General features: G+C 55.3%; 5 protein-coding genes and 1 non-coding gene across 6 annotated transcripts; 4 read left to right on the plus strand and 2 right to left on the minus strand.

Moving 5' to 3' along the window:
• Positions 1-964: 964 nt before the first annotated feature.
• On the plus strand, positions 965-5021 carry BESB_006780 (putative phosphatidylinositol-4-phosphate 5-kinase; the record flags this gene model as incomplete). Its single annotated transcript, XM_029359433.1, has 8 exons — positions 965-1030; positions 1750-1848; positions 2151-2256; positions 3018-3099; positions 3505-3634; positions 4189-4374; positions 4629-4713; positions 4951-5021. The coding sequence occupies 8 exons, from the start codon at positions 965-967 to the stop codon at positions 5019-5021; spliced, it is 825 nt and encodes a 274-aa protein (XP_029222346.1).
• A 1983-nt stretch (positions 5022-7004) lies between these two features.
• BESB_011580 lies at positions 7005-7077 on the plus strand. The gene has a single exon. It is a non-coding gene; the product is annotated as a tRNA-Lys (tRNA).
• Positions 7078-8173: 1096 nt separating this feature from the next.
• On the minus strand, positions 8174-8647 carry BESB_006790 (ribosomal protein RPL21; the record flags this gene model as incomplete). The annotated part of the gene is made up of 1 exon (XM_029359434.1): positions 8174-8647. The coding sequence occupies one exon, from the start codon at positions 8645-8647 to the stop codon at positions 8174-8176; it is 474 nt and encodes a 157-aa protein (XP_029222347.1).
• A 1874-nt stretch (positions 8648-10521) lies between these two features.
• On the minus strand, positions 10522-13626 carry BESB_006800 (pyruvate dehydrogenase complex subunit PDH-E1Alpha; the record flags this gene model as incomplete). The annotated part of the gene is made up of 5 exons (XM_029359435.1): positions 10522-10779; positions 11021-11168; positions 11559-11753; positions 11905-12020; positions 12463-13626. 5 exons carry the CDS (start codon positions 13624-13626, stop codon positions 10522-10524), a joined length of 1881 nt encoding a protein of 626 aa, XP_029222348.1.
• Positions 13627-15508: 1882 nt separating this feature from the next.
• Positions 15509-20221, plus strand: BESB_006810 (uncharacterized protein; the record flags this gene model as incomplete). Its single annotated transcript, XM_029359436.1, has 3 exons — positions 15509-16646; positions 17660-18866; positions 20089-20221. 3 exons carry the CDS (start codon positions 15509-15511, stop codon positions 20219-20221), a joined length of 2478 nt encoding a protein of 825 aa, XP_029222349.1.
• A 2720-nt stretch (positions 20222-22941) lies between these two features.
• BESB_006820 (uncharacterized protein) lies at positions 22942-24090 on the plus strand (the record flags this gene model as incomplete). The annotated part of the gene is made up of 3 exons (XM_029359437.1): positions 22942-23226; positions 23630-23714; positions 23945-24090. 3 exons carry the CDS (start codon positions 22942-22944, stop codon positions 24088-24090), a joined length of 516 nt encoding a protein of 171 aa, XP_029222350.1.
• Positions 24091-24931: the final 841 nt, after the last annotated feature.

A 24931-nucleotide genomic window follows, 5' to 3' on the forward strand; every position in this document is an offset into this window, starting at 1 on the left:
AAATGGAGGTTGTGTCCTGCTGCAGTCCATGTACCACGTGAGAAATCGCAGCAACTCAGAAAAGCATATTTAATTTTCCGCCATTTCCCTCTTGCGAGAAGCGGCGGCACCGTACATTCTTTCGTACACAGAGACAGCGGTACCCGGCCTGAATACGTTCTGTATCAGGCGATCCTTGTTCAAAAATCCGTCGGCACGTGAGAGGCTGCCACGCCACTCACTCCGCCATTACCTCTCTCCTCCCTGTCACTCCCCGACTGCCGCAACTGAAGGCATTTCTTGCCCGTAAATCTTCCGGAAACGGCCGGCTTTTTGAAGGAGTTGTTGTCTGTGTACTCTTGTCCAATCTGCCCCGCAAGCTATCTCTCTACTGTCTGTAGGAAGAATTCGGCCACGAAGCAGCTCTTGCCCTGAGGCTCTGTTTTCCGAGTCAACCTTCTCGTGTCCACCTTTTAGTTGTATCCGCTTTTACCGTTTTCTACAGGGGCATCATTTTCTCCGCCCTTATAACCGAACGTGCATGCCAGGGTGTCTCTTGTATGCCTCGGAAAACGGAACTGTCGTCAGTCTGGCCGTCGTCTTCAACCGGAAGCATTCACCGGTCGCGTTTCTGTATCATTTTCGTGAAGACTGGAGCTCGGCTTTTCCTACTTCGTCCTTTGCCTAAATCCCTGGGCACAAGCACAGAATAAGGTGGAAGGTGTCGAACTCGCATGAGCCGGTGCTGCACATGGCAGAAAACATCTGTAGCCCTCAGTCCTCGCCCTGTACAGGAGAAGCAGGCGACTCTCATCACGTTGCTCACCGTCCAAAGTCTCTAACTCTCCCTTTCCACTTCTTTCCTCCCGTTTACGCGCTTCCGTCAAACCATCTGTGTCGCAAACAACGTTCATTTCGGTCGGGTGGACGTGGTGTTTTATAGAGCTTTTTTCTCATCCTGCGTCGTCCTTTTTCAACTGCGACCATGGGAAATTGCTCGTGCCCAAGAAGCCTCACGGGCGACACGAACGATGAGCTCACCTTTGGCCAGGTGAGTTCCTGCTCGTAGTCCGGCAGATGGATTTTACAGCGAGCCGACAAGCTCTGGTTGGGGGGGGCGTTGTACTTTTGTATCGCTTCCTTCCTCATGCGCGTATAAATGCAATTCCCAAATGTGGACACGTATATACGAACATAGCCCCTGTGTATGCAAGTATATATATATATATATATATATATATATGCATATGTATACGTCCGCTTGTTCGCTTATGGCTGTAGATGACGAGACCTTTTGCGTATAACCTTGTATCCGTGGAGAGGTCACATTGTTTACCCATATGTAGGCATGTGTAGACAGCGGATTTCAGGCAGCTTTGTGCGAGAGCCTGATAGTTCAGAAGGGGGAGGACTGAAGCCATGCAAGGCAGACAAATATTCGCGACTTTCCGGGGTTTGACAGTGGAGCGGAAAACAGCGAGGCGTGTTTCTCGCTCGGGACGTTCATGCTTGTTTTTGGAACCCAAGCGGCGCCTAGTCTAACACTGAGTCGGACATGGCGAGAGACGCCGTTTGTTTGAATAGCTTGTAGTGTGTCGTCGCATGCGCTGTGTTTCAGTGTCTCACACACAAAGGGTTCTTCCCCGCATCGTAGTTCTAGCAGAAGGGGCGTCCGTGATCCCTGAGAAGTGACGAAAAGGGCGCGGGCAAACGTGACGAGAGGTGCAGTTCGGATCTCTCTCCTGGCTGTCCTGTGAGCTTTCCCTTTAGGATGGAAAGGGCCACGGCTTCGGCAAGAGCGGCCGCGGCGGGCGCCAGAAGCGCGAAGTGACTTTCGAGAATGGAGCCGTCTATAATGGAGAGTGGATGGTGCGCTTCCTCTACACCTCAACGTGTCTCCTTCCTCTCCTGTCGAAAAATGAACCGTCTTCTCTCGCGCTCCATGAATGCCAACAAGTGCTGCCTCTCAACATATGTATAGACATGCACGCATGCAGGTGTTGGTATACGCGCGCGTGTCTGCAAGCGACTCTGTGGAGTACCCTGCCTCTCGTGACACGTCATGCAAAAAGAAGTTATGCGCTGGACAGGGATCGAACGGGACACTTTTTTTCGAGTCGCACGGTGGACGCGCTTCCACTGCGCTTCGGTGCGTGCTGGTTTGTTTCTAGGGCGATGTTCGAGACGGCTACGGCGTGCAGATTTGGGATGATGGAGCACGCTACGAGGGACAGTGGGTAAATGACAAAGCCCAGGGGAAAGGCAAATTCGTTCATGGTAAGGAGCCAAGCTTTAAGGAGTGCCGCGGTGGCGTTTGATTTCGGCAGGACGTGCTGTCTGTGAATAGGTTACGTGTTGTGTGGCGATGTAGATATGTGTGGATATATCTGCACCTCGCAGAGTAGTGGCTGGAGAACCAGCAGCACATCACAAAACCCTGTTTTGTCTACCTCACGTTGGCCAGGCTAACTGCGTAAGAACGTATTCGTATTGTTGCCTTTCGATGTGTGCGTTGGTCTCATCGTGTATGTGGACCGCGTGCGTGCTTCGTGCACGTTCGTGGGCTCGCGAGTATGTCGCAGGCGCGGATGCCTATGCGCGCCTGCTGAATATGCGTACCGTTATCTATGCGTGCATACATCAGAGTAGATGTGGTCGAGTAAAGCGCGGATGTTGTGTGCGGCTCCTGTATGACAGCACGTCCGTGTGCACATGCGAGTATTCCCGTACTTGTGGGTGGCTGAAGAGGTGGCGGCTCACGCCTCACGCGTGATGAGCGCTCTGCAGTCCCATGGGTCCGTTTAGCCGATAGCGCCGAGGGAGTGTGGTGTCTGGCCCTTGCAGGCGTCGCTGGCGAAGAATTTCATGTCTCTTCAGCGATGGTTTAGTGGAGTCTGTGTGGTCGCCGCTCGCCCGCCTGAGCACTCGTCAGTGTCTTCACGTTCCAGTAACAAGTCTTTACGGTAACCTCTCGGCCCGGGTATTTCTGGCGTCGTTGCGTATTGTTTCCGGACTCCTTCTTCTGTGCTCATGTGCAGTGGACGGCGACGTCTACTTCGGCGACTGGTTCGAAGACAAGGCTCACGGCTACGGCGTCTACAACCACGCGGACGGATCTAAGTATGTCCCTCCGGACTCGCGAAACGCCGCCGGAAGTCCGAAGCAGTGGCTGTTATGAAGCGTGGTGCGGCAAACGAATGACACGCGCCTCCTCTGTCTGGGCCCTCGGAAGGCACGAATCAATCTACACACAGCCTGGATTCGGAAATGGTTTCTTTCTACGCGCGGCCTCTCCAGCCTGGGAGGCTGCAGTAGCGCGGCAGAGGCGAAATGCTTGCGGCGCCTTGTGGCTCTAATATCTACGAGTCGTGCGAGTTCCGCGGCGTTCTTCGGCGTGAATCTTCTGCTGGGGCTTCTCAGGTGCTCTCTGGTTTCTGCCGGCACTTCATGTGACTCTTCAACGTTCATGTCCGACTGCGCAGCGAAGAGCTCCTCCTCGTGTCTCACGTGTGCGCCGTGTGTCAGGTACGAAGGCCAGTGGTATGAAGACAAACAGCACGGCCAGGGGACCGAGCAGTGGCCTGACGGAGCCAAGTACGAAGGCCAGTACAGCAACGGGAAGAAGCACGGAAAGGGCACCTTCTCTTGGGCAGACGTAAGTCTTGCGTGTTCGCCCGGCGTGTAGCTCGCGAAACGCGGCAGGGAAGCCACGGCATCGGGCGAGGCGTGTCCATGCGAAGGCTTCATCTGCGATTTGTCTCGGCTGCAAAAATGGGAGGCCCTAAGCAGCTGGCGGGGTGGGGGGGGGGGGGGGGGGGGGAGGAGGGGGTGGGGGAGGGGCACTCTCAGATGTGAAGGGCGACTGCCAGCAGCTCTGAGCGTCCGTTCTGGGGGGAGGATCGGGAAGGCGCGTAGACTTCAAGCCGGTTGCCATCACGGTGGCGCTGTCGAGTCTTCGCAGCTGGCGGAAGGGGCGCGTTTTCGCTCAAAGGTCTTCGTTTAGGAGCGTTCAGTGTCAACGTTTCCACTGGCGCTGTTCGAGCGGCGTCGCAGAGAATGTGGCTGGCTGGTCCTGTGTGGCTTGGCGGGGGGGGTCGCAGGCGTACGTGCGCCTCTGGTGGCGGTGGCTGTTTGTCTCTTGGAGCCCCTATCGCGGGGCAGGGCTGATGCGACATATCCATGTGGCTCAGTGCGTGGTTTCTGTTTCAGGGAAGCGTCTACGAAGGCGACTTCGTGAACAACGACATCCACGGTTACGGGGTCTACCGCTGGGCGGACGGCCGGCGGTACGAAGGCGAGTGGGAGAAGAACCGCATGCACGGTCAAGGGAAGTTCCAGTGGGCAGACGGCCGCGTCTACCAGGGTGACTACCGCCACGATCAGAAAGACGGCAAGGTGAGGCTGCATGCGGGTTCGGAGGCCACTTCTGAGCAAGCATGCGCGCCAAGACGCGCAGACATGAACGCGCAGTAGTCTCCCAGCCGGCTGAGTCCTCCCCCCCCTCCGTCTGCGTGCGCTGTGGCGAAGACAGTTCGCGTCCGGGTCGAGTGCATCTCTAAGGAGCTTTGACGTGCTGTTGTGCAACTCGCGGGCGACTCACGGCTCAGCACCGCACCTGCTCTCGCGTCTGGTGTGTCTTTCGCTTCCAGGGCACCTTCTCGTGGCCCGACGGCAGGAAATACATCGGAAACTGGCGGAACGGGAAGCAGCACGGCCGGGGAACGTACATCACAGGTGAGGCCCGAACGTCCCGACAGCTGCCATACTTGCATGTGGCGTTTTCTTCATCATGTGCGCGGCTGTCTGCAAATGCGCAAACTATAATCTGTGGAGTGCTGCGTCCTCAGTCTCGTCCCTGAAGAGGAGCGCAGAGTCGTAAACGCCTTGCGTAGAGGAGGATTGCACGCAGGCCTCCAGTTACCTGCAAGTCTGTATGCGGGCACTGCCTTGTGTGCATCCGGTGTCCTTCAGCAAAGAACGAACAACGCAACGGCGAATGGGAAGATGGCCGCCGGATCAAATGGATAAAGGACGGAGAGTGAAGCCAGCAAGTTGATGCGTTCTCCGGGGCAAACATGTTCTCTGGTGTGAGTGCTTCCATTGGCGTCGCTTGATTGCGACAGCGCAGTGGCTGTCGTATAACAGGGAGGGCGACCTGGCATCTCCGCAGGCAACTGATGCATGTGCTTGCTGTCGTTAATTTCAGTCGAGGAGATTGCATTTCCTTGTTTACCCTGCACTGAAGAACGGATCCGTCGGCGCCGCGTCCAGCGATTCTGCTCGCGGTGTGTAACGGAGTGGTGGCGAAGTCTGATGCAGAAACACATTCACAGCAACTTGTACGTGCCGGTGCGTTCGCGTGCCAGCTTCGACATATCCGTGAGTCCACATACATTGATAAGCTGTGGAGACAGCTGCATGCGCGGTTTGAGTCACGTGTTCTAGCTCTCGAAGACGCATTTCTGTGTGGCGGGAACGAGTGTAAGGGAGGAAACGAGGGAGGGCAGGTCGAGGCGTGAAGCTATCGTGAAGAGGATGCACGCTTTTCAGAACGAGCCAGCGCTGCGGCACAGGGAGAAGCGAGCCGTGATACAGCTATTTGAAACCGTTGTCCTGTAGCGCCGTGAATTTTCCAGCCTGGTATCCGTTCCCCTCGTGCTCAGCGGGCTCGCAGGCGACCCGGCGCGAAGAGCTCGACCGTGTGATCTCCACATTTTCTACTGGTCGTAATATAGCGCCACTGCCCCTCCGCCCGTACTGCGTGGTACTCTTCTGAATCGCCAAGGGTCGCCTCGGTTTTTTCCACTGCATGGTTCACTGTCATGTACAGTGTCTCTCGCGTGCAATGCCTGTCGCGTAGCTACCAAACGAGGGCTCGCTACTATGGCCTCGTTCTTTTCTGGAAACTGCCAGTTCCTCGCAATGCTTATTTCCATTTCCACCCGGTAGTGTAAAGTACGGAAAGTCGCACTTGAGCAAGTGCCCGCGTGAATTCGGAAGGCCGTGTATGTCTGTGGCACGCTCCGGTCCTCAGACGTACTTGCGTCGTTCTACGGCGACCGAAATGAAGCTCAATTCCTAAAAAAAAGGGGTGAAATCCATTTTAAACAAACGGTGACTGCTGTATGGGAGAGGGCCAGCAGTCCCCGCACCACTTCACTGGCGAGGCTAACAGCACCATTCGAACTGGTAACAAAACTGAGCACTCGAGCCGTCAAGGCAGACAAGGCAGAGCGGAATCAGCTTGTCCCGCTTTAGGTCAATTGATGTTCTGGGTGGATGTGACGCACACGGGATCGTGGAGTGTGGAAGATATTAGTCGCGTACAAGGGGCGGTAGCCGAGCACGGCGGGCAGCAAGGAATGTGAGGCGAAAGCGTGCCCGCGTTTTCAGACCGGTGCTCGGGCTGTTTCTCCGCTGAACGCGCGCGCCTTATTGCGAACACCACGCACCAACTATTTCATGCGTTAGGTGCTGCCGGTTCACTCGCATGAGGCGACCGTTGGACATTGAAGAGGTTCAGGCGATACAAGCACTACATAATATAACCGGCGGATATAGAAGAGATTCATGCGATTCAGATACCACATAATGCACCTTGCCCAACGAGGACAAGGAATGAACGCCGCCCTGTGCTCTCTGGCGTAGTCACTGTACTAGGTTACCAGCGGAAACGACGTACTCTCTCACCCTTCAGCTTGAGTTGCAAGAGGTATTCTGGAGGCATTCTCGTACAAAATGAATCCCGTGAATAGTGCAGATATGAGTGCCACGCATTAAACCCGCGACTGAAGCTTCCGATGCATTAGTGAAAACCGCAGCGGACTTGCTCCGAAAGAGAAGCCACGCGCAAAAGCTAGGTTTTCAGTCGTGTATATGGGAGTTCCAAAATCCTGATTCCTCGTATATGTCTTGGTTAGCCGTGGAAAAGTGGCAGTCGACTGTAGGGAATCATTACGTTGTGATGTGTTTCTCGTTTATGAAAGGAGCCGTGCACTACACAAGGATCCTCAGGCAGGTCAAGTGCCGATGTAGCTCAGTCGGTAGAGCGCGAGGCTCTTAACCTCGTGGTCGCGGGTTCGAGCCCCGTCGTCGGCTTTTTTTCTCGAAACCTTCGGTGAGTTGCGGGGCTTACATTAGCGGCCGTGACAACTCTGTTCAAGGAAAACACAAAAAAGCATGTATCTTCACAGCTTGCCGTCGAGCGTGTGCGATTCGCGTGGCGATGCACGAGAGGGCAGCAACACTGTATTTCCGAGGCCATATGTGTGTACCCGATTAAGACCTGAGGCTCAGAGAAGTGAATTCTGTAAGCATGTAAGTGAACGCGTAGGGACTGCTACTCAACCTACAGTGCAGTTGCCGGTTTTGAGCTCATGGCCCGGATGTTTCCGTCAACAGTGGGGTCCGCGTTCTTTTTTCACGAGAAAGCAAAGTGCATCACTGAGCTGAGTGTACAACTGCATGTTTCGAATGAGATCGCGGACCTTAGTGATAGTGGCGAAATAGAGATAATATTGACAAAAGGCTACTGCCATCGCTCTTTGCTATCGCAGAGACCCTCGAAACGTCATGATCTATACGTGCCCCCGCAGCGGGTCACGTCTGCTAGACTACGCCGATGAACAGTTACAGCCACCTGCAAATCCGGGGCTGAAACGAGTGAAGGTGTTGCAAGCCGAGCAGCCTGTGACTGGGAAGCAACTACTGTTGGAAAAGCAATGCGGTCCAACAGGCCGGGACACGCCGACGGTCAACCCCGCACATGCCCTTAGCGTGGTTTTGTAGCCGGAATGATACGGTTGGCAACAATTAGCTGAAAGCTAGTCTCTTGAGAATTGTAACACCTCAAGTCTTCTACACTCAGACACACATCCACCGGCCGGGATCAAGAGAGTTATCCCCACAACAACGTTCGCTCCCTTTAAGCTGATCACGACGGCAGACGACACCAGAAACCGTGCCCCCCCCTAAGAACAAGGCCAGCGATACTTCCACCTCCCAACCGAAATAGACGGCAGCACGTCAGAACATGAGCAAGCATGACGGCGATAGCTGACACTTCCTCAGCTGGGAGTTTGTACAAGGCCGGGCTTGTTCGTTTGCCAAGGGGGGACTCGTTCCAGGACGTAGCAGGCCGCGCTATCGCACGCGACAGAATGACCCTGCACGACGCAGAGACAAGTCCTTCTGCTCAGTAGGACTCAACGAAGGGCGCAGCCTCGAGGACTTCCATTGGGCCAGTCACGAAGCAGCCGGGCTTGGGTCCCTCGATTTGACGCTTTGTCTTGATGCTGGTGCCCTTCAAGTGAGCCTCGTGATGGGCGGCGTCGTTCTCCTTCACGCGTCTAAGGAACTGCTCGTTGCAGCGGGACTTGCGCACATGCTCCAGGCGAACATGGATACGCTTCTTAATCACACGGTTTCCGACGACCTTGTTGACTTCCACGCCAACAGCCCGTTGCGTGACGTTGAAGACAATCCCCGTTCGTCCATGGTAGTAGGAGTAGGGCATGCCCTTCTGAATGGAGGGGTCGCACACAATGTCGACGTAGTCTCCTTTCTTGTGAATCACCAACAAACGAGACACGGCTGGCATTCCGTGGCGGCGGAAAGCCTTCGAAAACTTATTGCGCGTACGCGCGCGCTTTCCAAACGACGTCGGCATTGTGCAAAAGAGGAGGAAGAAAAAAAGGGGACACTCGAGGGGTGCGCACTGCCGGACGTCGGAAATACTACGCGCTTGCACAAGTCCAGTAAGCGGACAGAATTTCACGAAGAAAGTGGCGAAGATCCCCCACCCCTTTCGAAATCTCCCGCCTGACAGAAAAGAGGAAATTCACAAAGCAGGCCCATGCATGAAGAGGCTGCGAAAAGAGCGGCCGGTCCCCACGCGCCGTCAACTCCGTACATCCCGTACCATCTAGGCGAGAGGCGACTTGTGGGGCTAATCCTCGAATATTGGCCGGCTTCCTTCCTTGCATCTGCACAGCATGACGCAGACAGTAGTTGAAAGCGTGCATGCCAGTGGCAATAATTGATTATTATTAGCCTTGCTTGTGTTGTTGCAGGCAACAGCGTGGTGATTCGTGCAAGCAGCGAGCTAAAAGACGGACACCTGCGGTCGCCGTCGAATTCCTTCTTCCCAATTACCTGTCGAGCGTGCAGTCGCGCGTCCAGCTGCAAGTGAATTCAGTGCTTTGTCTGCCACACGAGGTGAGTTGTTAGGGCTGCGCACTGTCCGCGTGAGCATTTCGTGGCTGTATTAGGAGACAACGCTGGCGTTGGCGCATTCTGTAAACGACGATAGAGTAAATCTCGTAAATATCCTCACCCGCGGCAGACGCGGCATCGAGTGACGCCGCCTTTGCTGTAATTGACGCCGTCGAGAGCACTAGATATTGCCAGATTGTAGCATATCTGGCGGTCTTGTGCCTCTAAATATACACCAGCGCAGTGTCATTGTATAGGCTGTGCTTGCCGTAGGCCTGATGTCTGTCTCACAAGCAGGGTCTCCAGGGAGGTTTCCAGATCGTGCACTGAGTAACGCAGTGCGGCACCCGAGTCCGCTAGCTTCCCGTGGCGAGTGACTCGGCACAAGGCGCATCTACAACGGTTTTTCGGTGACGAATACCCATGTTGACGGCAAAAGGCATCGGTCTGTTTGCATCTACACGGGAAAACACCGGGCAGTGAAACGCGACTGCGAACAGAGCCTCCTGCGGGGGCGGGGCCGGCGACAGGTGTCGCCGGCCCCGCCCCCGCAGGAGGCTCTCTGCACAAGTCGGAAACACAGCCTACGACCCCACGGTAACCGGACACTTGCAACACAAGGCTTCTGGCGCCGAAACGCCTCGGTGAGAGGTACTCGATAGCGCCCCGCGATGCATTAGAATCACAGATCACGTGGAGGACTAAGAGGATCGATTTCCAAATTTTGACCGGGGGTGGACGTCCGGTTCCTTCTCACGTATCAAACAAGCTATTGCTCAGAGAGCTGGAGCTACTCTCAGGAAGAGATGAGGCTCGGGAGGTCAAACACGCTTCAGAATGAGCCGGAACCACAGGAGAGGAGTAGAAAGCGCCTGTCTACCCTTGTTGACGAGCAGGGCGCACAAGCGTGCAAACTTTGCACGGACCTGGCTCTGCGTTATTTTGCATAGCCGACCGCGTTCCAGGCTCTCTGTGCCTGAGAGCGACGATGGTATGCCCTTGAAATCTCCAGCCGGATGCGACTCTCGGTCCAGCGTGCAGGATGCGTGGAGATGAAACTCCTGTCAGTCTACATCCTTCTCACATTGAAGTGGATCAACGGCACGACGCTTGGCCGCGATCCCGTGACGGGGGCCCCCGCGTAGATATTTGGTGGAGAGCCGATTCACACAGCAAGGAGTTACTGGCGCTCGGCAGTAATGCCATCCACTGCGAGCTCGGCTGCAGCCTACGCACTGGTAGATTTCTGAAGGGCGTAGCACCCGTGTGGTAGTCTCTCGTCGGCAGACGCGCACCTGCGTCTTCTGTAGAGTGGGAAAACAAATAATTCTAGTCAATCACGACGGGTGGATTCGGGTTCTGAAGGGCAGACGGTTGGGGCGTCTTATCCCCCGCTCTCACGCGGGCTTTGAAATCTAGTTCCTGCTTGAGCGCCACAGCATACTCGTGAAGCTGCTCTTTTGTCATCGGCTCGGGCTTCCCTGCGTCTGCGTATGGCGGTGCAAAAATGAACTGCCCGCATTCCTGAACGTCTGGATCCGGACTCGTTTCTGCGAACTTCACAGCATCGTCAACTAGCGCTTTCACCTGAGGGCAAACAACAGCGTCGTATTGGATTTTTCATGTGGCGGAAAGCGGAGGACCGTCGTCATCCTGCCTGCCCCACGGACTTGTTTCTTCCCGACCATAGTGCTCTATGCCGTAATATCGCGTCTCCTCCCTCCCCGCTGTGACCGTGACCCTGTCATTCATTTCCTTCCGGCAGCACGCCATAAAAGGGCATCCAAAATCCAAAGAAAGGCAACAGCGACGTAGTCTGACCCAGTACCTTAGCCCTAGTCGCCGCGATTGTCTCGTCGGTCGCATAACCGAGGCGCTTGAGTTCCTCTTCAAAGGATTTAATCGGGTCCCGGACCACCCAAGCTTCCTTCTGCTTGACTGCCCGCATTTCGTCTGGATCTGCTACTGAGTGGCCCCTGTGAGCACAGCATATTCCGCACAAGGCAACGACTAGCATACAGTGGAAGTGCACCCAGCCGACAGAGAAGCAATGAAGTGCTCATTGCTTCTCTGTCGGCTCGGTGCACACGTGTGTGCACTCTGCGCATGCGACCACCGACCGGAAACACCCGACCAGAACGAGTTTGGCCAGTTCACACACAAGCAGCCACGCTGAAACCACTGGCATCCACTCTGCCGGTTAATGCCCAGCCGCTTGCTTCCGCGGAGGTTCCGCTCCAGTGCGGCTCACTGGCAGCATCAGCACAACTATTCGCAGCTTCTACATCGTGCCGTTGCTAGGCCGTGCTTGTGCAGAGCTCTTTCGTGTCGTCCCAGCGGTCTCCATCGTCTGCGACATGCCGCACCTGAACCTGTACGTAAGTGCCTCAATGAGAGTAGGCCCTTCTCCTCGGCGCGCGCGGTCGATTGCCCGGCGGGCTGCGCCTCTCACGGCTAGGACGTCCATGCCGTCTACTTCGACACCGGCGACACCGAAAGACTCCGCACGCTGCCAAACAGCTGGAATAGCAGTGCTCCGCTGCGCTGCCATTCCGATAGCCCTGCAGGGGAGAGAAAGAAAACGGCAGCCTCGGAGAATTTGAATCGAAGCGTCGTATAACAAGGCCCGCAGAAGGCACATTGTGCTGGCTGTCCGATCACGCGGTGTCCACGCATCAAAGCGCTGCGGCAGGTATTCGCCGAGAGACGTACCAGTTGTTGTTTTCAACAACGAAGACGATAGGGAGCTTGGACAAAGCAGCAATGTTCAGCGCCTCATACAGCTGACCCATGTTGGTCGTGCCGTCTCCCAGGAAACACACGGTGACCTGCAAACACGATCAAGGAGCGGGCTAGCCACAGAGAATGGAACTGAGCGCGGCACTTAGCTCCGGCACAGCACCGCTCGGCTTTGCCGGTGAGCTGTCAACGGCTGGCGAATCCGCACCCGATGTGCAACTTGTGACAAGAGACTCGTCTCTCTCAGCTGCCTTCAACGCACAATCTGTCTTGCAGATAGGCAAGAGAGGCTGCGCCGTATCCCCAGAAACCGCAGTTCCACGGCGTGCCGCCTCGTGGTCTGAATCCTGAACACAGGCATCTCGCATGCGAGCCTGCCTTGACCGCCCCGAAACACGCAGCGGCTGCAACAGATACCAAGACAGGCCGTCGCTCGACGCAGAACATGGCTCCCCTCCTGTCTCTGTGTTGTCAGCTTAGTGGGTGGCATGCGAAGGGCGAAAACGAAGTCGCGGCAAGCCTATTTCTCACCTGGTCGGCATTGGGGTCGTTTTTGTCGCCCATTGCAAATCTCCTGTATGCGGCGCTGAAGGCGTATCCGAGAGCAACTGGAATTTGCTCTCCAATGAACGCGAACCCTCCAATCATATTGTGCGGCTTCGAAAACATGTGCATGCTGCCTCCCCTGCCTTTGCTGCAGCCGGTCGCCTTGCCAAAAAGCTCAGCCATGACTTCCCGGACGGGCACGCCTTTGCTCGTGGCATGCACGTGGTCGCGGTACGTCGACACTACCGCGTCGTCTCGCCGCAGCAGCTTGATGACTCCAGAGCTGACGGCCTCCTGGCCAGTATACAGGTGAACGAATCCGGCAGTCTTCCCCATGTAGTACAGACGCGCGCATGCATCTTCCAGCATTCGTCCCACAAGCATGTCCTCCAGGAGCATCTGACCCACGTACGGAGACACGAGCTCGCGGTGCTGCTGCTGGGGCGACAGACACTCTCGTCCCGGGAAGCTGAAAACACCCGTGTCTCCCTCCTTCCCTGCCCCCGCTGCCGCGTTCAGAGAAACAGGCAATCTTGCAGAGCAGGCGCGGTCAGTTCCGCGCGCGGCAGCCGACGACAGAACCGACGCAGAGAACGTCGGCAGGTCGCGAAACACCGGAATCCGCGGTGGCTGAAAAGCGGCGATGCCAGCCGCGCCCGACGAGGCCACCGAGGCAGACAGGCGCGACGACGCACTCGACGCAGTTTGAGACGTTGCCGCCCCAGAGGCGTCTGCCCGGGAAGCGAAAGCGGACACCTCCGAAGCGACGAAGGCAGGCGGCAACCGGTCCGGAGACTGAGGCGTCATTCGGTGTGGCGCCACAGGCAACGAGTGAGAGGCATGCGGCAAAGATGTGAGCGTTCTGAAAGAAGCCAGAGACGCGACTGCCGAGTGCGGCGCAGACGAAAAGGCTGTAGGTAGGGACGAGGGAGAGGCTGAAGGGTTGAGGGCGGAGACAGGGTGCATGCCCGCTCGAAATGGGAATGTGAACGGTGCTGCGGTGCTCAGTACCACAAGGGCCAAAAACACGAGACCCCGGGTGGAACCTCCAGCTGAAGCAAGAGACGCAGAAAGGGGATGTGCATGGCGGAAGAACCCGCCCGCCCTGCGGGAGAGGAGAGCGGGCACTGGGCAACAAGGGTGCACCATGATATCACCAAAAATAGATGGGTTCAGCCGCAGGAGCCGAGGACGCGAAGCGTTCGCAGGACACTTTTGAGAAGTTGACCAAACAAAGTGGAAGACTGGCTGGCAATGAAAAACAGTGAGCGGAACTGCTGTTGCCTGGGAGTTTTGTGGTGTGTCTACGGTTCAAACATGGGCGGGAAGATGCACACCGGGTGTCAACCACGTGTGTAAGATTATATCCAGACACGCTGTCTGCAGCGGCGATAAAGCGTCTGCGCTTTGTTCTGATACGTATATCCCATTCAGCAAAGGCTTCAGTTGCGAGGGGAAAGCCCAAAAAGCGACCGAACTTGGCTGACTTGTTCGGGGACTCCTGCAGTTGCACACGCAACGGGAACAAGCCGCGGACCACTGGAAGAGGAAGTGACTATAGGGTCTCCAAGAGCGTCGGGTAGAGGAAACTGACGCAGTTACTTCGAGTAACTTCAATCTGTACACGTTTCCACAACCAAACGCAATGACCAGTGGATGTAAATCAACACTGCGAAGGCAGGCTCTTCGAACCTCCTCTGCATGGGAGCCGGCCGGAGACAGGGTGCACGGACGTGGTTCGAAGGCGTCACGCAAATCAACGCAGCATCAAACGGCACCGTCTCCCTGTGGAAAGGGCAATGGACAAAAAACAAACAGGTATCACTTACGGACAAGCTGTGATCTGGTGCACTCCGAGTCGGCTGTGTCTCTGTGGCATGCAGAGCGCAAAACATCAAGACACCACGATCGGTAGTGGCACACACGGAGGAGACACAGAGTCGCCAAGTCGCTTCCGTCGAAGGCAGGAGGCTTCTCTTGGGAATCTCAGCTACCTAGAGGCATAGAACATGAGATGTACTGAGACGTAGCGAGGCCCAAACTTTGTTGATTTGCATGGAATCATCCTTCCGTAGGCCAACCGAGACGCACGGGGCAGCAGTGTACAGAGTCTGTCTTTCCTCTGTTGTCTCGACCCGCCGGGTCCGGTGCGGTGCGCGCAGCCCCTTCAGAAAGTTTCGGCGGTGAAGGCGCAGCCTCATTCCCTGCTAACCCGACCTATGTGGTTGTTTGGTGTTTTATTACAAAGTGTTCAGATGGATATACTTTTTTCGGAGCTTGTTGTCAAGCATGCCTGACTGAACTGCCCGAGGGACAGCGCCAACGCTCACCGTTACGTAGCTCCGACTATAAGCCGTCGGACAACTGGACGACGCAGCCGTTCGCGTTGTCACTTTGGCGATCTGACGGCGTAGCTGGGCGACGCGTCATTTCCCGAACACATCGTGACTCAATTTTTTAAAGGTCTCTTCTCAGATAGCGAATGACTCCAACATTCACAAGGGTCACCTCTTTTCGTGTCATTTCAAGAGGCGGCGTCATATGAGTTGGGAGACGGGTTTTCAGGCGACGTGTATTTCCTAAGTCAGAAGGTTCGTGTCGCCATTTTCGTAGATTCTACGTGCTAACGTACTTCGTCGCGCTTTGCCGTCAAGTTCCGCGTAATCGGGCCTAACAAGCACAAGGTGGCATGTGACTTTCGTGCGGCCGGCGTCTCTTGTGTTTTTCCAAACGATCGCACTCGGGGAACACCCGGGTGCCCTGTTTCCGTGGCTTTTTGCTTTGTTTACTAGCGCTTTTTCTCTGAGCGTATGGTATGAATAGAAGGGGAAAATGTGGTGTGTTCGTGAGTTATGAACCACAGTGTCACTGCAGGGATGCAATCACATCTGGAGCTTCGTTCGTTTTCTTTTCTCGGGTCGCCGGGCGCGGTGACCCCTTGTGTTTAAAAGTATTTGCTTTTTCGGTTGCCGGCGGGTGATTTTGTGCCGCATCTTGCTTCCAGGCAAAAAGATATTCGACAACGCATCCAATGGTGTCTGTTGCTTCCTCGTCGGCTCTACGTTCCGTCCAATGGCGGTTCAAAGGAAGCAACACGCCGTATTCGCCTCTGTCTCTGCCGCTGCCTGTGTTTTGCGGTGAGATACGCGCGCATCTGAAGGCACAGACGGGCCTGGGAGCAACCCCGCAGTTGGACGCCCTCCTTTTCTTTGCGTCTGATCCATCGACGCCACTGTCTGACCTCCTACCTCTCCGACGGCCGTGCTCGCTGTTGCTCCAGCGAACGAGCGCAGCGGAGGCGAAGGCTGCACTCGAGGTCGCAGACCGTGTGTTGCAGCAGCAGCAAAAGACAGAACCGGGCCTCGGTGACATTCCTGCTCATTCGTCGGCGCCAGGCGAGTCCCGTGGCGATGCCTCTTCGACGTTGGACTCCGTCTCCAGGCCAGTCGGTCCTGCTCTGTCTAGCGCTAGAGGTTCCGGCGTAGGCGCCGGTCCGAATGATGCAGCGTCATCTAGCAGCTTTGTGTATGGAGGCCCTCAGGCGTCGGCAGGTCAAGTGCATTCGTCCTTGTCCTTTCCAGTAGCGTCGTTTGAAGGACCGCAAGACGTGGACAGAGGAAATAATGATGAGGAAGACGAAGCAGCGCTTCTCCAAGCTGTCATTGAACAGCATGCAGAGCACCGCGGGCCGCAGACTTCGGGCTCTGCGGGGCCATGTGGCGCAGCAGGCGGCTTTGGTTCTGCAGATGGCTCCCGCGGCTTCTCGGGCGGGTTCTACCCCGCGGGCGCGGGCGGCTTCGGGCGAGGACGGGGCTGGGGCTTTGGGGTCGGTCGAGGCCTCCAAGGCCCTCCAATGGGGACGCACGGGCCTGGACTTACGCCGGCGACTGCCGGCGGCTTAGCCGGAGCGCCATATGCGGTCGGACGAGGAGGGGCTGTGGGTCTCGGCATGTCCAACGTGCCTGGAGGGCCTGGCTATGTCCCAGTGGGAGAAGATTACATTTGCCACATGTGTGGAGAGAGAGGACATCACATCCGGAACTGCAGTCGATCCAACGACCCGCGTCATCAAAAGAAAATCCGACCTGCAACCGGCATCCCCAGCAGTTTCCTGCGGGATATCACCGTTGATGAGATCCCCCGCTATGCAGAGGTCTACATCAGGAAAGGTAAGATTCCTCTCTCCCAGAGAGACCGCACTCCGCGGCCGTGGCGTGTTGTTGAACAGGAAAGACGGCAGGCGATGTGCCCGTTAGGTCCGTCAAGCGGCATTCGGGTTATGGCGGACGGTTGTGAGCTTACGTTGAGATATTCCCCGCGCATGCGCCCACGATACAGACCTGGGAGATAGTTTCGACGGAGCGTGTGTGCGTGAGTGGCTGTAAGGCCCCCTGCTTTTATTGCCTCTAATTTTTCAGTTGTGTAATGTGATAGTTGTGCGTGGGCTTGGCAGTATATCGGTAGTACTCTGACCTTCCACCTTTTTTGCGTAGCATTTTCGCGTCGTGGGGATGTGTGGGACAGCTATATCTCTCGCGTTGTCTTCTTTCATCTGAGTTAGGGATGTACGGGGTAGCGGTCTACCGCCCATGCTGTGGTCGTCACTGCGTGTCGCAGTTTTGGTTCCCGTGGCTGCGCGGGCTACCTCTCTTGCATAGTCATGAGCAATTGTCCGGTGGGGGGTAGATGCCCGTTAAGCTCCTGAAAAGTAGTCTTCTGCCGCCCGCAGAGCGCTTGGGGAGGACTTTGGGACCTGACAGTATTCAGAAGCGTGATCCCCTTTCTTGCATCGCAGAAGTATGCCATGAAAGTGTCGAAACGTGGGTTTAGAGCTAGGAGCCGGTACTTCTGCCTTCTTGTGGTGTTGCTTTTTGAGAAGCGTGCCTTGCCACTACCACGGGATATACATTTCTTCGAATAGGGCCCTGCGGGTCGCACACGGTCAGCGAGAGCGTGTGCCTGTGTATTTGCGAGAATGTGAAGCAGCTGTGGGTCGTCACGCGCGGGCATGGGGGTGTCAGGAGGGATTTGTTTCCACAGATGGCACATGAACGTCGACGGGATTGTTGGTAGTTCGTCTGTGTCGGTGCTTCTGTACGGTTCGTTGACGTCGACCATTTTTTCAGGAGAGTGCGTCTCTCTGATGCGTGCCTCGTTTTTGTTTTGTCATGTGTCTGTTCAGATGGGTCATTTGCGGTCATGAAGAACGCGAAGCAGCTCTCTTCTCTGTCCTATTTTTCCTCTGATCTAGACACAAAGATAGAGCGGCACGTGGGCAGTAGCGACGTTGCGGCGCATCTGAAGTGTCCCCTCTGCAGCCTGCTCTTCTCTCAGCCGGTGTTGACACCGTGCTGTGGAGAGACATTTTGTCGAGGGTGTCTTCTGCGAGCCTTGCACGTGGCCCGTGGCGGCGCGGCAGGTGGCGCGTTCGGGGGCAGCTCTGCCGGATCCAGCCACAATGGCTTCTCAAAGAAACCCGGGGGAGGCTGTCCGTCCTGCGGCCAGGCTATTGACCTGCGCGAAGTTTTGTCGAACACAGCACTTCAGAAGAGTATAGACGCGATTGTTCGTTCAACGTCCTCTTTCAAGGAACCAGGAGACGACACACAGTCAACTCGTCCCACTCTCACTGCGGCTTTGTCTTCCACGACCAGTGTGTCAGGGTCTGGAGTTCTCACGTCTGCTACTGGATCTGTTCAGCGAGCCGCGCCAAATGGCGTGAGTTTGGGTGGTGACATAGTTAGCAGTGGCAGCAGCCTGTCTGCAGCTTCTGTTGCTCATTCTGCTTCGAAACGCGCGATCGCGTCCAGTAGCTGTGGCACTGGAGATCCCTGCCTCATCATGGAGAAAGGGGAAAAGAAGGACCCGTTGATGGGTGGCGAACTACACACTGAATGGGGGAAAGGGCTGCGCGCTGCAACCTCTTTCGTTTCCGCGCCGAAAAACCCTAGCTCAGTTAATGCGGTAAAGAAAGAAGAAGATAAGGAAAATATGTCGATCGAGGGCGTGATGCGAGACGGGTCAGCCGGGGCGATTAGCCCCATGAGGGAAGCATACAGCGTACAGTCAGAGCACGTAGAAAGTGAGGCCTCGTGCCCGGACGAGAGTGCTGCTCTGAAGGGCGCTACGGGGATGCAGCCGTCACGATCGGATGACGGCGATGCATCTACATGTCGTGCGTCCGGAAATGAGTCCGTAGAGGCTGCGTCCACTTCTGCGACACCGGCAAACGGCTTCAACATGGATGGCAAGAATCTACGTGGAGATCCTCGCAATGGAACATACGGCGAAGGCAGTGTGGGCAGTAGTGGGCCGACGAATGGCGGGCCAGGACCTGAGGAGGCAGAGTCCGGACTCCCACCTGGCGTAGACGTGGAAGAACTTCAAGAGTGAGGACCACGCACTGTAGAGAGGCCTACGCCGTTGTTCAGTAGAGACACTGCGGAACCTTCTGTTTCAGTTAGCCAACACGAAAAGTAAACTGATAGATGCAGCAAGGGGTCCTCTTGGTTCTATGTTTTGTATCGTTCCAGCAGAGGAAGGAAAGCAGGTTCCGCCGGGACACTTAGAAAACAGCAACGGCTCTTCGGTCGGAGCTGTGCTGCATGGAGTTCTGATACCGAAGATGCAGGCCGCAGGGTTCTGTGTGGCAAGCTAGCGGAGGTCCAGCGATGTTGGGGGGGGGCGGTCCAGTGTTCTGCAATGTTACGCGCCCCGTGAGATGTAGGTCATGCTGATTTCCTTACGTGTCCATTGAAGTGTGAAATAGACAGTGTAGTACCTTGTGCGTGCCGTGTAAAAGGCAGAGGAAGGGGGTGGCAGAACTGTGTACTGCCGGCGACGAGGCCACGAGGGGGGGCCAAAAGCCGCCCCCGAGGTGACAGAATGAGCACGAGTGTGGCGTGCGGAGCAGGTGTTAAGAGATTGAAATCTGCGTGGCCTAAGCGTATGGTACTGTGCAAATGGGGTAGCATATCCTCGTATGTGTGCGGGTCGCTGGTTTGTCGCACATCCCGCCGTGTGCGGTGGATGGCGAATAACGTGGAACGCGGGTTTGCTGCTGTTGCACTATCTCCGCAGTAGTATTGCAGTTGGGAAAGCCTTGACGAATGTTTGTGTTTTGGGGGTAGCACGGGGGGCGAAAGCTTCTTTGCGTCGTACAATATTGGTTGTGAGCACATGTTTTTTGAAGTGATGCCAGACACGCGAGCGATGTTCAGGCATGCACCTGAAGGGTCGTCTGAGAGTTGCAGTGCGGCTCAGTTGACGGAAGCGAGCCAGTGCCCAGAGCGGATATCTTTTGTATTTCATGTGAAAATGGCATTCGACTGCCGACGGCCTCGAACTCATACAGCCCTAAACGCTCACCGAGAGCCCCTCGCTGCACCTGTGTCACGACCCATTTCTGAAATGCAGTGTCTGGAATTCTTCGTGCTGGTCTGCAGTTGTTTCGCAATGGGCTATTTGTGTTTTCTGCATCGATACTTCACCGAGATGGTATGCTCTGAGCTTCCTGCGTGCCGTGCTTGGTTCCGTTTCTGGAGGTAGGTGAGCACCGCAGACCTCGAGCAAACTGATTTCTCGTGTGTCAATTTGCTTGTTACTTCTCAGGCAGCAGGCGTTCGCAGATGTGTATATTACCCAGTATCTGCAGCGGAGACGGGAGGAGAAAAAGAAGCGAAGGATGCGGAAACGTGCTCATGACGAGTGCAAGGAGGAAAAGAAAGCAAAGCAGCAAGGATAGTTTACACGCAGTTGTGATGAACCTTGGGGCGGAACGGAGGTCTTCGAGGCTTTAACAATGAACCGGTTTCATCTGCACCAGTTAAGACTCTGTAAAGAATTTGAGCGTGATCTTCTGTGGGAGCGGTTGGTTCTGCGGTGCTGTCAGCGCCGATATTCTTCTTGCAATAGTGGATAATCATGCACTGAATTCTACCGTTCCTTGTCCCCCTCCGGATACAGGTGGTGGCTATGATAGTGTTTTTCGGTACCGACTTGGTGCTTTCCTTCTACCTTCATAGTTTGTCTTGGACGCGCGAACTCATCACCGCATCAGGCATGTCCTTAAAGCATTGCAGTCACTCATGGGACTGGAGAGGAGAGTATCTCTTATCCCGAAAGGTGACCACGGTAGCAGCAGCTGCGCGGAGCAATGATCGAAGATATACATGTTTACCCCACGATATCCCGCGGGAAAGCTCTGCGCAGTATGCTATTGTCAGTTGAAGAGAGTACCGCTTTCACCTCACAGCAAGAAAACGCACTGTATAGCGCCTCTGCCACCTTAATCGTACTTCAGCCTTATGGCTTCTAGCACATGTTGCCATCTTTCTGTCTTCGGATTTGTCGTTAGCAAGTAATTCGTTGCTTCCCGGAGCATCGGTGTCAGCCGGTGGTCCGAGCTGCACATCTAGTTATGTTGAACAAAGCGGTCCAGAACAAGAAAAGGAGGTTGAAGCTGGACGCAAGCATTCCTCACCGTTCCCGCCCATCTCCATTTGAATGCAACAGAATGTTGCTGATGACGCACACTGTATGTGACAGGTACCTGGCTCGGACACAGTTGCTCGCAACTGAAGCCAGTGGTTCCCCTGGCGGCAAGTGGACGCTGCGGTGGGGGTGCCGAGATTTAAGCTGCTCATGCTACCTGGCAGCCCGACAGACCAGTCTGTGCCTCACGAGAGAGTAACGTAAAAGAGGTTCTTTGGTTTCTGCCCATTGACGACCGCTGTCCGCGTAGTTTATAGTAGCACACACTAAACTCTACTTACTGCCGGAAGGTGCAAGTGTTTCTGTTCGAAGCTGTAGTTCACACGGCGGACGCGGGGGCGCGCACTCGCAAAGCGAGGGAGGGCAAACTGATCCTTTGAGAATCAGATGCGTAATTTGGAGGACGTCTAATCCCACCCATCGCCAGTGCGTGCTTTTGTTGTACTTGAATCCCTCTCTAGAGAACACTGTGCTGACATCTTTGCGTTCTTTTCCGCCCGCCCCCCCTCCCTCCCCCCCCCGCCCCCCCCCCGCCCGCCGTGCTCGGACGATTTCGAATGACACCGCCATGATAGACCTTGCTTATATACGGAGTAGCTGAAGTCTGCACGGCAGCAGCCTCTTGCCACCATGTTCAGGCCCGTTGTGTCGGATTTGAGCTTCCGCGTATTACATAGGAAGCACAGTCTCTGTCAACAGCGGTGTCTCTCACCACTCGCCGCAAGAAATCCTGTCCATGTCTGCACGGCGGATTTGCATGCTCCAGACAGATATACGGCTAAATTTGTGGCACGCCACCTCTCTGCGAATACTTGGCTCGCGAATACGCATGGCAAGGATTGCCAGTTCCACCGGCAGCACGCTCTGATACGGTAGGTGCAATCATTTTCCCTACTGGTCAGTTTGTAGATCGGGCACGGTGCTCTTCATAAACAACTAATTGGCTACAGTCACGCTTCCGTACCTCGACAAAAAGCGTGTCTCCTTGACGCAGCCTTGTCGTTGTAAGGGCAGTGCCCGGCGGTGCCGGAGCCCCCTTAGCAGGTCATCATGTACTCGAAGACGTTTAAATTCCGGAATATCTATTTTGTACGAACGCGCTCCTCCGTAGCGGCACCACATGGAAACATTCACGGCAGTGTAGGTTGTCATGGCAGCGGCGGGTCTCCAGAGTTCTTTGGTCTCGATACGCAGTTCCGGCGACACGCATGCACCGTGGCACAGTTGCATGCTCGTGGCTGGACTGAAAGACAAGTCCTACTTCATTTTTCACATTTTCCTTATCTAACATCTCCCCTTCCGCGTCGCGAGCGATTGCCCTGATAAGGGAACGTGCCGATGAATGCGTATGTTATGGACGTGTTGTTGAATTTTTTCTCCTTGGCAGCTCACCAGAGCGTGTCAACTCGAGAGAAGCTTCGGTAAAGCTGTTGCAAGTGTCTACATCCCTCTGCATTTGTTTCCTCCTGAAATGCATCAGGATCGTCGGAGATCCCGACTTACGTACTTCCTTGAAAGCTCTGCTTCCGTCCCAAGATTTTGGATCAGAGATCTCGGCAAGAGCGCGAGGTAGACGTCGCTGCAACGAGCTGTCGGCGGCGTCGACGAAATATTCAAGCTTTTCCCGTAGATTCCCTGTTCGGGGAACCTTTCCTGCTACTTTTCCGACATCACCATTTTCCGTCAGTCCCGCCTACTAATTCTAACGCGGTGAATCCTGTGTGTCCAAAACGCTGAGCTAAGTCTGTATTGCGCAGTCAGTCCTATCGTCGTCCCTTGGTCATTCATTATTCGCCCCGTCCCTCAGGAACCTGCTTCGCAGATTTTCCGCCAGTACAACTTCATCAGTCTTGTTTTTGGAGGTTCGTGGACTGTAGAGTGGGCAGACTGGCAAATACCCGGCGAAATCTCAGACGTCAGGGCGACGATTCCCCAACAAGAAGGGCGGCCGATAGACGTTCGCCAGAAAGAATGGAGTCAGTGGAATCATGCACGCCAGAGTCACAGAGTGCGCTGGAGACGGGAGCCCTCGGCGGACTGCTGTCGTTCTCTCCTGACACTGCCGGCGTGGTGGGAAAAATAATCTTGGTGGCGAAGTGCGGGACATTCGCAATTTACCGTCTACGATGCACCTACATGCGCACTCTTGTCCTCCGATTCCTCTTCATTCTTATGGAAAATGCGATGTGGATTTGGGTTGGAGACCAGAAAGAGGTTTTTGAGGACTTGGAGGCTGCATTTCCAGTCACTTTCAGCGTGAGTGGTCCAATGCTCCCGGAGCAGTGCTCAGGCAAGAGTCGACAGCCACTGCAAGACCGGCTGCAGCGTGTCGTGTCACGCAGCGGCCGGTCTTGGCGGTACCAAGGTGGCGGCTGGACGTCCCTGTAGACTTTGTATACAGTTCGCAGAAGCCTTTTAAGTTTCTGGATTACGCGCCTGTTACCGGGATCCCGTGCCTATGCGGAAACTGCCGTATTAAACACTGGTACACTACTGGCGCCCAGGGCGAGCTACTAGTGGCTATCTTGCGATGGCGCACGCTGGACGGCATTTGACGTTGAGTAAACTGTGAGATCAAAACGAAACCCAGGAGCCAGTTCAGGAGGTATCCATCGCAGGCGCTCGACATCCTGGCGTTTTGCGTGCTTTCTCCTCGCAGGGAGCGACCGGAAATAAGGCAGTCAGCACGTGCCTTTTTTCCTCGGATGTGGACAGTTCAAGTAGCATCCTTGCGTCCAAGCTCGGTAAGCAGTGCAGATGCCACGGGTAGGAATGCCCATTTCGCTTCACCCTGAGCCTGGCTGAGCGATCAAGTCCCTCGAATGCCTGTTTTCCGTACAGGGACAGCCGCACCTGCGGTGTTTCTTCGATGAGACTATCCTTTCTGCTGGGCTGCGTTGCGCGCCGGCGCGCGCCACCCTGGTGATCGTCTTATGTCACGGCCTCCGCGTGCTGTTTGTGTGTTCCGTTGCAGCGACTCGATTGGAAAGACCAGTTTTCCTTTCAGTAAACGTCGACAAAGCAGATGGGCAAATGATCATGTTTATTCAGAAGGTCTTGCAAGAGCAAAGTGGCCTTCTGCTGAGGCCCGATGTGAAACGCGAGAATGCAGCAGACTAGTGCACGTGGTCGCCGTCTGAATGTGCGCGTTTTTTAGTAGTAGTAGTTGAGGACTCACATTGGTGGTTTGCTTCGTCACGGCTCTCGCGACGATATTAGTAGATCCCGTAGCGTCTGGTAATCGGGTTTTTCTCCAGAGCTTGGTGAAAGTGGACGCTGGGCAGCCAACCTTACGAGCACCACTGCTGATCCGCGTCGTAGCAGTCAGCTCCACTATGTGCCACCACGCATCTGAAGTTTGCACTCGGCACACGCGCAACAAAATTCGTCTTCGTTGGGAAGAACATCGGGACACGACAGGTTTAGGGTGTGTGGAATAGGAACCGTATCCACTTTTTTACTAAGGCATCGCATTACCCGCTGTCCTTTCGAAGTTTTCGACAGCCATCAGACAGTCCTTCTTAATTTCTGTGGCGGTGTGACTCGCTTTGTTCGGTGTTTTGTCCCACAAGTACGTTGACAATACAACGGGCACTTGGCAGTTAACGGATTTGTTGCTGGCTTGCGAGCACCACAGTGTCGCTGTCTTAGAAAGATGGCTTCCACGATAGTGTGAGAGACTGGAGGCATATGCAGCTCTCGTTGACAATGGTGGGGTTCTGATGGAGCGCGAATCACGCCGTAGGGTCTAGACGAGGTTAGATCCTTACGTGTGAGTTTCGTGCAACTAATCACATGGTCGCGTCTAGAAAGGGGCGAAACTAGCGACGCGTATCCCCGGTTTTCTCTTCGGGAAGAAGCACACATCGGCTACAACCCACTGAACACTGACCTCTCCAGTGGAAGCCAAGCAACTACCAAGTGAGAACCTGCATCTCACAACGTCCCTTATAGGTTCAGG

This window comes from Besnoitia besnoiti, chromosome I, assembly GCF_002563875.1.
Source record: "Besnoitia besnoiti strain Bb-Ger1 chromosome I, whole genome shotgun sequence".
In the NCBI taxonomy this organism is placed as follows: Eukaryota; Apicomplexa; class Conoidasida; order Eucoccidiorida; family Sarcocystidae; genus Besnoitia; species Besnoitia besnoiti.